Below are 15,000 nucleotides of genomic sequence, written 5' to 3'. Positions count from 1 at the left end.
CCAGCTTTCTGACAGCCCTGATTTTTATAGTACAGTTTCTATTAAATCAATGATCAATTGCTCCACAAGCTTTAGATTTATTTTAGCTTTAATTAAGTTTCCTGAATTCTAAACTGGACAGAAGCAGAAGGTCAGTCGGCTTGTTAATGTGATGATGTAACGTCAGGTAATGTCAAGAATTTCATATAATATTTATAATTATTAAATTAATTATCTAAATAAGATAATTATTGTTAAATCTGGTTTACTGTGATTATTACTGTATATAAAAAGGTTTCTCTACAAATGGTGACTCTGAAATAAAAATGTAATTGACTGTGTGTGAAACTGGTAGCTATAAGTTTCCTTTAAAGAAAAAACAGCTTTTTCTCTTCACTAAAACAGCATATATGGCGTCATCTTGAGCCAAACGATTTCTTTAAAAAAAAACTTCTGTAATGCAAAGTTTAGGATTATTGTTAAGAACTGCTGATGTAACACTTAGGCTCTTTGTCTGAAACCCACCACACCCCCCGGTGTATGTAAACACACCTGACAGAAGCTTAGCTAGTACTGTATACACAAAACAAGAGTCAGTTTTCATCTGTGGAGGATTTCTCACACACCTGTCCACACACACACACACACACACACACACACACACACACACACACAAACACACTATTGTCCACATGAACTGATTGCCTTGTACAGTACTGTGTAAATGATTCTTACTTGATAAGCCGGTTCAGTGGGGAGTCATGAACGAAATTGAATCCCTTTATTTTATTCTTTTCGATTCACTTGAGCTCAGGATAACTTGTCCTGTATATTTCTAATTACAATCACATTATTAACTAGTTTAACACAGTGACACTAATCTCTCACAGGGCAGATATTTAATAGTTTTTTTACTCAGACATGTTATTACTCAGGGGGGCACGGTGGCTTAGTGGTTAGCACGTTCTCCTCACACCTCCAGGGTTGGGGTTCAATTCCCGCCTCCGCCTTGTGTGTGTGGAGTTTGCATGTTCTCCCCGTGCCTCTGGGGTTTCCTCCGGGTACTCCGGTTTCCTCCCCCGGTCCAAAGACGTGCATGGTAGGTTGATTGGCATCTTTGGAAAATTGTCCGTAGTGTGTGATTGCGTGAGTGAATGAGAGTGTGTGTGTGTGCCCTGTGATGGGTTGGCACTCCGTCCAGGGTGCATCCTGCCTTGATGCCCGATGACGCCTGAGATAGGCACAGGCTCCCCGTGACCCGAGGTAGTTCGTATAAGCGGTAGAAGATGAATGTTATTACTCACAGAGTCATTACACATTCGTCTTCACAGGTAGAAGTTTAAAAGAAGAATCTTTTGCTTGTGAAGACATGTTTTCTCAAAAAAAAAAAGGTTCATGGTACATTTTGGCTGCAATAATAAAAAAAATCCTGCCTGCTGTGAGATCCTTATAGATCATACTGTGTGGCTTAAAGATACTTGAAATCCTTCATTTGAACTCATTTTGAATGAATCTTGATTTCTCCACTGTTTTGTATTAGATTTGTGTGAGAACACTAAAATAAACACAAGACTCTGGCTGTAGACACACTGCAATAGTTGTAGCTTCACACTAACATATAAAAGGTCATTATCGGGAGAAGTTGGAATAGAAAGTGTGTGTGTGTGTGTGTGTGTGTCTGTGTGTGTGTCTGTGTGTGTTTTTGTGTTTGTGTGTGTGTGAGTGTGTGTCTGTGTGTGTGTGTGTGTGTGTGTTTGTGTGTGTGTGTGTGTGTGTGTTTGTGTGTGTACGAGGTGGTGGAATGAATGAGTCACTGGCTATTTTCAAATGGCGGTTGAAGACCTACTTATTCAGGAAACACTTCAACTTCTTTCCCTATCTTTTCAACAATGTTTCAAACTCATGGTATCATAAGTACTGTATGTAACCTAGTGAACCAGCATTAATGTATCCAATGTGAGAGATTTAAGCACTTATGTACGTCTCTCTGGATAAGAGTCTGTCACATGCTGTAAATGTAAATGTATGTAAATGTATGTTTATGTGTGTGTATGTGTGTGTGTGTGTCTGTATGTATGTATGTGTGTATGTGTGTGTGTGTCTGTATGTATGTGTGTGTGTCTGTATGTATGTATGTGTGTGTGTGTGTGTCTGTATGTATGTGTGTGTGTGTGTCTGTATGTATGTGTGTGTGTGTGTGTCTGTATGTATGTGTGTGTGTGTGTGTCTGTATGTATGTGTGTGTGTGTGTGTGTGTGTGTGTGTCTGTATGTATGTGTGTGTGTGTGTGTCTGTATGTATGTGTGTGTGTGTGTCTGTATGTATGTGTGTGTGTGTCTGTATGTATGTGTGTGTGTGTATGTATGCAGGGCTGCCAACTTTTTAGTTCACCTTAGAGTGAGATTTTGGGGCGGGGCTTTGGTTATGGAGAGGGGCTTGTGGAGGGGTGTGGCTTGGCGTTTAAAAAAAATACAAAATCCTTGCATTACAGAAGTGTATTAAATATATACTGATTGTCAGAGTATTTGGTATCTGTACAGAATTTCTTGGGAGATTTACATTACATTTAATTTTCAAAAACATTTTACAGAAATAGGATTAACATGTTCACAGATTAACGTGTGATTAACATGTTCACAGATTAACGTGTGATTAACATGTTCACAGATTAACATGTGATTAACATGTTCACAGATTAACGTGTGATTAACATGTTCACAGATTAACATGTGATTAACATGTGATTAACATGTTCACAGATTAACATGTGATTGACATGTGATTAACATGTTCACAGATTAACGTGTGATTAACATGGTCACAGATTAACATGTGATTAACATGTTCACAGATTAACGTGTGATTAACATGTTCACAGATTAACGTGTGATTAACATGTTCACAGATTAACGCGTGATTAACATGTTCACAGATTAACGCGTGATTAACATGTTCACAGATTAACGCGTGATTAACATGTTCACAGATTAACGTGTGATTAACATGTTCACAGATTAACGTGTGATTAACATGTTCACAGATTAACGTGTGATTAACATGTTCACAGATTAACGTGTGATTAACATGTTCACAGATTAATGTGTGATTAACATGTTCACAGATTAACGTGTGATTAACATGTTTACAGATTAACGTGTGCGCTATTGTAAGTGCTGGTGGCTGATTTTGCAGACTTAATAATTATTATGGGATGTCGTTGACTTGACATTCTGTTCTTAGAAAACAATAATGAACATTAACTATAGACATGTCAGGATATTTGTCATCTGGAAATGCTTTTGTACTGTTTTTTATGATAAAGTTATGAGGGAATTGTGAGGGAAATACACAGTTTATTACCATAAACTGTGTATTTCCCTCACAATTGTCACAAAAAACTCACTACACTGTCTGTCTGGTCTCTCTGCGTGTTGCTTTGCAAGATCATGCGGTGCGATTTTTTTTCCTCACTGCTCCACGAGTGTGCGTGAGAATATGGGGGTGTGGCGTGAGCATATGGGGGTGTGGCGTGAGAATATGGGGGTGTGGCGTGAGCATATGGGGGTGTGGCGTGAGAATATGGGGGTGTGGCGTGAGCATATGGGGGTGTGGCGTGAGAGCGTGAGAATGTGGTCAATTGCGTGAGTCTCACGCTGAATGCGTGAGAGTTGGCAGCCTTGAATGTGTGTGTTCTTACCGGTGATTGTAATGCCCCCCGCGTGGTGATCGGTGTGTGGAGGAGCTCCAGGCTGCCGTCGTGACCACAGCAGGTACCACAGTATCCACACCACACTGATCCCCATCAGCAGCAGTAAAAACACCTCCGGCTCGTGATGGTGAAGTCCGACCGGGTTCAGAGTGTCACCGGCCACCAGCGCGGCTCCCAGCAGCACCACGTTGATCCCGAACAGTCCCGAAATGAGTCTGCGTCGGGTGGGAACCCAGTGCCACATGGCTTCATCTGTGTTCACGTCACCCTCTGAGTCCGTGCTGCTTTTCACGTTGTTCTCCAAACCCTTTAAATCCAAGTCCACAACTTTTAGCTCCAGTTCCTCAGTTTCAGCCTTCATTCCTCCTCCGTGTCTGTCTCCTGATCTCTATTTCTGTCTCGATTTAAATGTATCCATGCGTGTGATAGTTCACACACCTTTACCTTTCTTTCTTCCTTCTGCTGAGACGGTAAAGTGTGTGTGTGTGTGTGTGTGTTGGGTGGGGACACACACTGGGCGTGTCTGTGTGTTGAAAGTAAGGCAGGTAAATTTTCCACTCTGATCAGCACATTAACTGATTCACTGCACGAGGACAATTTTATCAGTCAGATTATAAAGTTATTTATTTTCCTTTAAGGACTGAAACAGATTCAGAGCTACACGCTTAAACTCACGGCTGATTTGTACTGGATTCCACAGGCCCAGTGATCCAGACACATGCATGATCTAGAGGTTCATAAGAATCTGGATCAGAAACCACATTGTATCTTATCAGAAAGTCAATGTTTACTGTCTGTTATTCACCTTGTGGCTAAAAGAATGAACACGTTCTAGACGCTGTAATGAGCATTAAGTACAGAGAATATAATGAGTTTCACTGCTTCCTCATGAAGTCTTCATCGGTCCAGCTGCAGACAAACACTTAATGTAAGGATATAAAACAGGAAGAGGTGTGAAGAAGCTGTTACGGTTTTCCTGTTGATTCTTTCCCTAAAACGTGTTTTATTTATTTTACATCCTGAGACACAAGTTTAAACTCCTCAGTCCTGAAGATCCAGGACAGGTTCCAGCTTTAGCTTTAGCTCTGTTACCCAGCGCTGACGCTGGAGACTCCTTCTTCATACCATATTAACTCCACCATATTAACGACTTCACGTGTTTTCAGTACATTTAAGTGTCCTTGTGATGGAGTGGTTGCTATAGAAACGATAAAGTATTTGAACAAGCGCATTAAATTAATGCACTACAGTCAGATCTGCAGTTAGAGAGAATTAATCAACTCCTTCTGACCAATCAGAGTCCAGAACACATCACGAATGAATAGGAGAATTCAGCTCGTAAGATAATAGCAGCACGTTTCAGCACCGAGTGAATTATTGTTTCTTGGCATCCAATAGGGAGCCGTTTGGGATTCACCATGACGACGCCCACATCCTTCATCTGCTGCTTCACCAGAACAATCTCATCACTTTAAATCCCACCTGCAGTTTGTGCTGAAATGAACAACAGATATCACCGAGCGGCGAGAGACGGTCATGTGACCTTACTGAAGGAAGCCACCAGGAAGGAGCTGAATACTGAGGATGAAGACGGTATGACCCCAGTGCTCTGGGCAGCTCACCATGGCAACCTGGAGGCTCTGAGAGTCATGCTGGGGCGAGGGTGAGTGTTTAATCCATCCATCCATCCCTCTATTCATCTATCCACCTATCTATCTATCTACGGGGTTTCCACGGGGTCATAAAAAGTCATAAATTTAACAATAAGAATTTAAGTCCATAAAAAGACATAAAAACGTCCGGATTTTCCATACAAGGTCATAAAAAACATTTAGCCACGTCTTAAATTGATCTGCTCGTCCATTAATTGGTTCTTCAATCAAAATGCTCTCGCGGCAGCAATGACATTCATTTGTTTGGCCTGTTGTAGTTCTGTGTGAGGAATCTGGGTGGTATCACACTGGTATCACAGCGTTCCAGAACTACAAGGTCCATGCGGCAGCATACAGACTTGTCGGAAGGACTTTCACAGAAACCCGCGCGAACTCCAAACATACTGTATCATACTGAGTCACTGCTTAGTTTAATTGAAATCATCCTGACTATCACAATGGGAAAATGTACCTATAACGATCTGTGGCTCGAAGACGGTGCGTTTAGTAGCTGGCTCAAGCCCGTCGCTAACAATCGGTATCAAGCCTATTGCACTCATTTTAGCCTATTGTCGCATGCAAAGTCAGAAAAGCGTATTGTTGCTGTAAAAGGCCTGCAGCGGGTGCAGGCGATCCGTTAGTTTTGTTCGGCTCCGTCACTAACGTTACCCGGTCAAGTACAGCGCGGGATTTCGTTTCTGTCGTAATTCGTGTAGGTCATAAATTCAAATCATAATGGTCATAAAAACGTCTTAAAAAGTCTTAAATTTGACTGATTAAACCCTGCAGAAACCCTCTATCTATCTATCTATCTATCTATCTATCTATCTATCTATCTATCCATCCATCCATCCAGCAGGATTTCCCCTCTATCCTGGAGGGGATCAGTGGAGAGCAAGATGAGAAATATTATAAATAATATAATTTGATTAATATACTAATATATATAATAGACACTAAAAAAATATTTGAATACAAGATGATGATGATTATGATGATGAAGATTTTTCCCAACTATCTACATTTGTTTTGTTCTGCTGTATCAGTCTTATTCTGGTAAAATATGATTTTATTTGTCCCTCACACACACACACACACACACACACACACACACACACACACACACAACTGCCAAAGGTAATGTGCACAAAAACAAAGCTCTTAAAATGGACTGATTGTGTCGTAATATTTCTGTTCTGTAAAACACTGATGTTGTTTCTCCTGAAGTCCACTTCCTCTACAGAAGACTTGTTTATTTAGTTACTCTCACACACATGATTCTGATTAATAATAAAATTCACTACATGGTTGAATATCTGATAATACAGAAGATACTCAGATGTTGATGTTGTTTGTTGTTACTCTCCTGTCTAACTTATACTAGCTTTCTGGTGTATAAAATCTAAGAAAGGTCGATCATCTCTATAGCAGATGAGCCGGTTGCCATGGCGACGATTGTCTCAGGGTCCGTGGTCAGTGTTACTGCTATCTGCATTTAAATAGAACATCTAAAAGAAAAGGTCAGTGAGGAGGGACATGTCGAGTGTGTAATGTAATCTATTTACCTCCTGTCTCTCTCTCTCACACACTCACTCTCTCTCTCTCACTCTCTCTCTCTCTCTTTCTCTCTCTCTCACTCTCTCTCTCTCTCTTTCTCTCTCTCACACACTCTCTCTCTCTTTCTCTCTCTCACACACACTCACTCTCTCTCTCTCTTTCTCTCTCTCACACACACACACACAAACATGTTTGTTGCTCCATTTAGTGATTGTAAACATAAATAATTCTCTGTTAGAGCTTTACTATTAAACACCAGGGTTTTTTAATTGTGAGATAAATATAATATATAAATGCTAAATTAATTCTATACATTAATAGAGTTTTCAGAAATAATGTTCAGAGATGAAAAGATTCTCTCATCAAATATCAGTTACCGACTTACATCATTTTAAAAGTATATATTCGTATAATTCCTGCCATAAACAAGTGTTCCTGAAAGCCACCATACAGATGAGCTTCCAGAGTTCTGCTCCAGTTTCACTGTTCCTGTGGTTTTTATGGTGACGTAAACAACTTCTCTGGTGTCACATTAACTGGTCTGGTTGTGTCTCTAATACACAGAGTCTGCATTTTCTAAATAATAAATAATGGCACCTTCTTTGCTGTAAGCGTAAACTGTTTCAATCTGCACTTTCATGTAGGTTCAAGATGTTCTTAAAGATCAAGGAACTTCTTAAAACACCAATAAATGCTGTTTATACAGCGATCAATATGATAGACGTCTAAACACGGAGAAAAACAAGGCTCTGGTAGAACTTGGTTGTGATGAAACTTCTCTCTGAAAGGTTTTTAGTTGCTGTTGATGATGAGGAAGAGAATCTGGGGTCAAAACTAAAAATAAAAGCAAAGCTCCTTAAAATGTTTGGTTCGTCTTCAACGTTCACGTTCATGATGTTCTGCTGAATAAATCGGACGCTTCAGAGGGGCTTCAATTCACAGATGATAAGCATAAGATTAAAAAACTTCTAGGCCCTTCGATCTGATCCAGATGATACAATACAAGGTAGAGATGAGCCGGATACTTGGCTGAAACGAGTATCCGGTACGGATAAAGCACTTCTGCCGAGTACGAGTATTATACGAGTAATACGAGTCAATATCTGTGCTCGGATTGTATGAAAATCATCATTGTGTATCTGATTGTGTCAGCGTTCTGTGATAGGCTAGTCACAGCGCCCCTCCCCTACAGTGATAGGCTAGTCACAGCGCCCCTCCCCTACAGTGATAGGCTAGTCACAGTGCCCCTCCCCTACAGTGATAGGCTAGTCACAGCGCCCCTCCCCTACAGTGATAGGCTAGTCACAGCGCCCCTCCCCTACAGTGATAGGCTAGTCACAGCGCCCCTCCCCTACACACATACAGATGTATTGTGTTGCTGTGTCTCGCTCTGCTCACTCACAGTCACACACAGAACAGCTCTCTGTCTCTCCCTCAGTCACTCGGGTTCGCGGGTCTTTTCCGTTAACGTTTAGGGTTTCTTCAGCTTTTTACTTCGGGTTGTAACGTTAATAATACGTACTTACTAACCAGTAGAGTTCTGGTAAACGTGGGTTCGTTCAGACGTGGTGCTTGCTTGGTAGAATGCGACTCGCATTGCGTCTCTGCCTGTCGGAGATTTTTTTTGTTTTTTAAACCTTCAACTGTCTCTAACCAGTAACCAGACACAGAGTGTCTCAGGTGTGTGGAAATAAAAAAATAAAAAAGAACCAAAAAAAAAAATAAATCACACTGAACATAAAAAATTAAAAGTTAAAAAAGAAAGTTATGTTGTTCATTACATTTTACTTCATAATTGCACTGCATTGTTTTGTTTTCATTGTTGCAAAACTTGTTCTGTAATATAGTTCGTTTGCTATCGTGATCAAAACCATTGATCTGAAGCTCAATCCTGATGCTGTCCTGTAAATATTTTTCTAATCAGCAATAAATATAACAATTTCTGATTAACCCATATCAATTGCATGCTTAAAATAACATACCGGTTAAAGCCCCGCCCATTTCAATGCAAGCCCCGCCCACTTCCGGGTTAGGCCCCACTCCGAGTACAGATACATATACAGATAATTCATATGGTTAACAGATACAGATAATGCTGTACTCGCTCATCCCTAATACAAGGTGGTTCATATTGAATTAAAATAATTGACTTAATCATTGGTCAAAGGTTAAAATAAACCGCACAAAACTTTTCCAGCTAGAGCTTCAGTTACTTATCACAGGTTCTTCTAGAAACATTTCTAAAACCATTTCTTGTTTATTTTATAGCCGGTGCCAATGTTCAGCTGTTAAATAATGAACCTTTTTAAATGATGGTATTGTTAATGATGTTAAATTGTTAAATCTGTTTTATTGGATATTTTCAGTGGCAGTTTTTTTGAGTTTTGGGTTAGATGTAAAGCAGCAAGCGTAGAGACGTGGAAAAGGAAATGGTTTCAGGTTTAAACAGCAGAATGTCATTTAGGTCATAAAACTTTATTAATCTGATTCTTATCTCTGCTGAAGGTTGTTAATGAAAAGAGAGAGAGAGAGAGAGAGAGAGAGAGAGAGAGAGAGAGAAAGAAAAAGAGGCAGACAGACAGAGAGAGAGAGACACAGAGAGAGGGGTGTATAAGAAGTTGTTGGGCTCATATTGTGTGCGTGTGTGAGTGTGTGTTTGTGTGTGTGTGTGAGTGTGCGTGTGAGTGTGCGTGTGAGTGTGCGTGTGAGTGTGCGTGTGTGTGTGCGTGTGTGTGTGCGTGTGCGTGTGCGTGTGCGTGTGCGTGTGCGTGTGAGTGTGCGTGTGAGTGTGCGTGTGTGTGTGTGTGCGTGTGTGTGTTTGTAGAAAGGTCAGTGTTAATAAAGAGAAGCCCTTACACTGACAGTTTTATGATCCACGCCCTATGTCATTTTTCACTGAATATTTATAGGTTAATTATTCTGCCAAAGAGAGAGAGAGAGAGAGAGAAGCAGACAGAGAGAGAGAAGCAGACAGAGAGAGAGAGAGAGAGAGAGAGAGAGAGAGGAGTGTATAATAAGTTGTTGGGCTCATATTGTGTGAGTGTGTGTGTGTGTGTGTGTGTGTGTGTGAGTGTGTGTGTGTGTGTGTGTGTAGAAATGTCAGTGTAAATAAAGAGAAACCCTTACACTGACAGTTTTATGATCCACGCCCTATGTCATTATTCACTGAATATTTATAGGTTAATTATTCTGCCATCTATGAATAAAGGTCAAAGTTCACCATGCTGTAGTCTTCTCAACTCACTCCTTTATTCTCTCTGGATGATTTAACACTGGAACACTGCTACATGTCTGTTCTAGATGTCTGTACACACATGCACTACACACACACACACATACACACACACATACACTACATACACACACACTACATACACACATACACACACACATATACACGCATTTACACACACATACACTACATACACACACACACACACACACACACACACACACACACACACATATATACCAATATGTAAATGTCAAAACATTTTAAATCTAAAACCCATCACACCTGGTCTGGATTAATGTCCCTGTGACTCGGGAAGCATCAGATTCATTTCCAGACACAACATGTTTTTTCTCTTGTTGTGTTTGTGTTAGTGTTTTAAATGATACACCCCCCCCCCCCCATTATTGTTTATAATATCATTTTATTTTATTAACTGCATTAATTTTATTGTTCATTAGTAATTCAAGTTATTATTTTATTTTGTTTATTTATTCATTTTGTATTTTATTATATTCATTCACTCATCTTCTACCGCTTATCCGAACTACCTCGGGTCACGGGGAGCCTGTGCCTATCTCAGGCGTCATCGGGCATCAAGGCAGGATACACCCTGGACGGAGTGCCAACCCATCACAGGGCACACACACACACACACTCATTCACTCACACAATCACACACTAGGGACAATTTTCCAGAGATGCCAATCAACCTACCATGCATGTCTTTGGACCGGGGGAGGAAACCGGAGTACCCGGAGGAAACCCCCGAGGCACGGGGAGAACATGCAAACTCCACACACACAAGGTGGAGGTGGGAATCGAACCCCGACCCTGGCGGTGTGAGGCGAACGTGCTAACCACTAAGCCACCGTGCCTCTATTTTATTATATATTTTATTTAATTTTTCATTTTCCTATTTTCAGTTCTATAAAATTGTTTACTTACAGTTGTTGTTGTTTTTTTGTCCTGTCTCTGATAAATAAACAAACAAATAAATACATGAATGGATGAAATGATACCAGGTGATAGAATGTGACTCTGGGGTTAAAACATCAGATAATTATTTAAGTTTTTTCTTTTTGTTTTTTTTCCCTCTGTTTTTCCCCCCTGGGTCTCAGCGGTGAACCGGATAAGTGTGATCTCTGGGGAAACTCTCCTCTTCATCTGGCCGCAGCTCACGGTCACCTGGACTGCCTTTCCTTCCTCGTGTCGTTTGGTGCTAACGTGTGGTGTTTGGATAATGACTACCACACTCCACTAGACGTGGCCGCCGTGCGAGGACACATGGATGCCGTGCGGTATCTAGACTCTGTCGCCGGCAGGCAGAGCAGCCTGAACCCCAAACTGGTGAGGAAGCTGAAGGAGCGAGCGCTCCATAGGGCAGAGCTACGCATTAAACACTGCGCAGAACTGCAGCAGGAAAACCAGCGGCGCATGGAGAAAAAAATCCTGAGAGAGACCGTGGATTCTGGAGCGTCGGGTTCCGTGAGGTTCTCCAGCTACGGCCGCAAAAATATCCCACAGTTCAATACCGTTAACTCCAGAGTCACCTACACGCAGGTAGACACACTCACATCACTCACCTGTGAGGGAAAGGAGGAGGTTACTGTTAAATGTGTGTTGTGTGGAAGGAGTCTTCAGTGTCAGTGCTTCTCTTTATGCTGCTTTAGAGTCTAAATCTTTAATCTGCAGGTCGCGCTGAACTCCACGGCCAAAGGTAGGAAGAAGATCCCGAAGTGTCTGGAGAAGAACAAGCAGGTTGATGGCACCTTTAAGGTCTCTGAAGATGGAAGAAAAAGTGTGCGATCTCTTTCTGGGCTTCAGCTGGGGAACGACGTGATGTTCCTAAAGCAGGAGACGTACACAAACCCTCGCCGCCGACTTCACGTTTGCAACATGTTCCCTCCAAACCCCAATGATGACCATGAAGATGATGGTGATGATGATGGTGATAATGTAGCTCTGGTTTCACATGCAGTGAGTGATCCAGGTTTGTACAATGTCCCTGGACAGGACTCTCTGTTCTCCAGGCCTGGTCTCGGGACGTTCTTTTTCCGGAGGAATTACAGCAATGATGGAGTTCAGGACGTTGATTCGTACAGTGTAGAAGGTGAGGAGTCGCTGTGGAGAGAAGGGAATATTCACATTAGAGAGAGTGTATGTCTGCGACCGCCGAGCCTGGAGCAGGACACTATCAGCAGGTCCAAGAGTCTTCAGACCAGACGTTTAAAGGTATAAACACATGTTGTGAAAAATCTTAGTAAAAATAATTAAAGTATTATTCCTTACAATACTATAACCAAAGTAAAGTATTAAGTCTTGCAAACTATTACAATTGGTGTCATAAGACATACGTAGGCGATGTTGTAGGCCCCAGATGTTGTAATAGTTTTAAGGTAATATATGACTAACATATAAATAGCCAAACCTGAGTCAAAGTGTAAACAAGAAAAGATGTTTATTGTGATCATAAACTTAGTAAAAGTAACCAGACTCAGAGCTTTCAGCTGAAACAGGCCTCATGTAAGGAGTAGGGCGAGACAGCTGAATCATTCGACCAGCCGGACGAACCTGCTGATTCTGAGGGTCTAAGGGGAAAGGGGAACCTGACCTTCAGTAGAAATAGAGAAACTAAGGCTTTAAATATGCATGTGCAAGCCCAGTCTGGAAAGTGACAGACTGAGATCATAACAGTTACGTAACTTAAATTCATAAATTTAGTAAGCTTAAGGAGTCAACATAGAACTCCACTTATATACAAAGCAACATTATAACAGCAAGGGCTTAGCAAGAACAGCAATACAACATAACCAATATAAGTAAGAACTTTTATCATAATTCAAACTCATAAAGCTGGGGGGGGCACGGTGGCTTAGTGGTTAGCACGTTCGTCTCACACCTCCAGGGTTGGGGTTCGATTCCCGCCTCCGCCTTGTGTGTGTGGAGTTTGCATGTTCTCCCTGTGCCTCGGGGGTTTCCTCCGGGTACTCCGGTTTCCTCCCCCGGTCCAAAGACATGCATGGTAGGTTGATTGGTATCTCTGGAAAACTGTCCGTAGTGTGTGATTTCTTGAGTGAATGAGAGAGTGTGTGTGTGTGCCCTGTGATGGGTTGGCACTCCGTCCAGGGTGTATCCTGCCTTGATGCCCGATGACGCCTGAGATAGGCACAGGCTCCCCGTGACCCGAAGTAGTTCAGATAAGCGGTAGAAGATGAATGAATGAATGACCTGCCAAGGGACTGCAGATGAAAAATAGCTCTTCAGCTAATTCTGGCACATTTACATTTTGAGTGTAAACAAAAAATGTTGATTGATGTGCATTGTCCCTTTCAAATAAATAAAATTAAAAAAATAAATAAAAAATAAAAATAAATAAATGAAAAGATAACATATAATCAATCAATTATATAATCAGTAGAAATCATATACAGTATAGAATAGCAAGAAATGAAATGAGGAAATTTACTCATTGTAGCTGTAAAAGAGGATTAATACACAAGACTGTGTTATGGAAGATTGAGTGGCAAATAACTCAAGAATAAGGAGTGACAAGAAGATCTCTGGAGCACATTTTTAACAACGAAGCATGTTTTTTAATAACGATGCAGAAGTAAGTCGGAAACAACAGGAAATTAAAAGGGCAGACTTTGTTTTTCTGGGCAATAAGGGGAAGTCTTATTGTGTATTCTGCAAAATAAGGGGAATTTAGAAAGGAGGAATTACCTGAATGTATAGCAGGCACCTAGAGGTTTAAGGGTATATATTGAGGAGATTTCCTGGGGAGGGGGCTTGCTTTTGGGTTGCAGCGGGATGCTCGCTTGGGTTTTTTCATTTGATTGCTTTCAACTTAGAAATTTTTCCTTGAGCTCAATGGAATTGTTGGCTGATTGGCTGCAATACAGGTTTGCTCATTCTCATCCAGGTTTGGAGAGTCTTCTCATTGTTTAATTTGTATCCATTATGGTGTTAACAATAAAGTTTAGTTTAAATAAATTGTTTAATAGTTAATTTAAATAGTTAATATTCAATATGATGGCTAAAAGTCTAAGAGTGCGGTTCACCCTGCGATATGTCCACTTGGAGGCGGGCTCTGAGTTCCGACACACACAAACCTACAGCAGAGAGAATGACCTGCAAACATAAAGCTACCTGCTGAAAAGACTAAATAAACCTAAATAACATCAATAAGAGTTAGTTCTGACTAACGTGGTTAACGTGGCGAAATTTTATTTTAAATTTCTTTCTCTTATTTATTTCTTATTCTTTACTTTTCAACAACTTTCTCAGTAGCAACAAATCGATGCAGTGTTTGTAAGGGCGTCGCGTCCTCTGTGGTTGTCGTTAGTGGGCGTGGCTTGTCCAAAGCTAACTGTACAAGCTACATGCTATACACACACAAATTCTGTATGATTTCTATAGAATTGAGGAATGTCTATGTTGGTTGTTATGGATACGATTCTGTGCTTAACTCCATGTTGGAAAGCTTTGTATCATATATTAATCTCTCCCAGGATTTTCCATGGAATCATGACGATAAAAATCATGATGATGAAGATGACGATGAAGAGTATGATTATTTGCAGCCTTGCTTCTCTCCTCTGGAGGTCTTCTTGGTGTCTCAGGGTCTGGGCGAGTTCTTGTCCCTGTTCCTGAAGGAGCAGATGGACCTGGAAGCTCTGATGCTGTGCTCTGAACCTAACCTGGTCATCATCAACGTGCCGCTTGGACCCAGGAAGAAGCTTCTGGAAGCCTGCAGTCGGCGTACACACACTCTGCAGCGAGCCAGGGCCATGTGTGACACACAGCTCTGAGTGTGTGTGTGTGTGTGTGTGTGTGTGTGTGTGTGTGTGTGTAAAATAGATAAGATA

At 41.2% G+C, this 15,000-nt stretch overlaps 2 protein-coding genes across 2 annotated transcripts in view; one reads left to right on the top strand and one right to left on the bottom strand.

Annotated features, from left to right (window-relative positions):
* LOC132861749 (proton channel OTOP3-like) overlaps positions 1–4,179 on the bottom strand; it is a 12,691-nt gene extending 8,512 nt beyond the window's left edge. The window contains exon 1 of the mRNA XM_060893353.1: positions 3,677–4,179. Within this exon, the coding sequence (XP_060749336.1) occupies positions 3,677–4,049 (373 nt within the window). The 5' untranslated portion in view covers positions 4,050–4,179. The remainder of the gene's footprint in view (positions 1–3,676) is intronic.
* An 893-nt stretch (positions 4,180–5,072) lies between these two features.
* LOC132858761 (pre-mRNA splicing regulator USH1G-like) overlaps positions 5,073–15,000 on the top strand; it is a 10,333-nt gene continuing 405 nt past the window's right edge. Inside the window, exons 1-4 of the mRNA XM_060889224.1 lie at positions 5,073–5,351; positions 11,251–11,692; positions 11,825–12,364; positions 14,644–15,000. The exon at positions 14,644–15,000 is cut by the window's right edge and continues 405 nt beyond it. Coding sequence (XP_060745207.1) covers positions 5,188–5,351; positions 11,251–11,692; positions 11,825–12,364; positions 14,644–14,943 — 1,446 coding nt within the window. The 5' untranslated portion in view covers positions 5,073–5,187 and the 3' untranslated portion in view covers positions 14,944–15,000. The remainder of the gene's footprint in view (positions 5,352–11,250; positions 11,693–11,824; positions 12,365–14,643) is intronic.

This window comes from Tachysurus vachellii, chromosome 2, assembly GCF_030014155.1.
Source record: "Tachysurus vachellii isolate PV-2020 chromosome 2, HZAU_Pvac_v1, whole genome shotgun sequence".
NCBI lineage: Eukaryota > Metazoa > Chordata > Actinopteri > Siluriformes > Bagridae > Tachysurus > Tachysurus vachellii.
The sequence above is the reverse complement of the archived record's forward strand: the minus strand, read 5'-3'. Positions and strand labels throughout refer to the sequence as shown.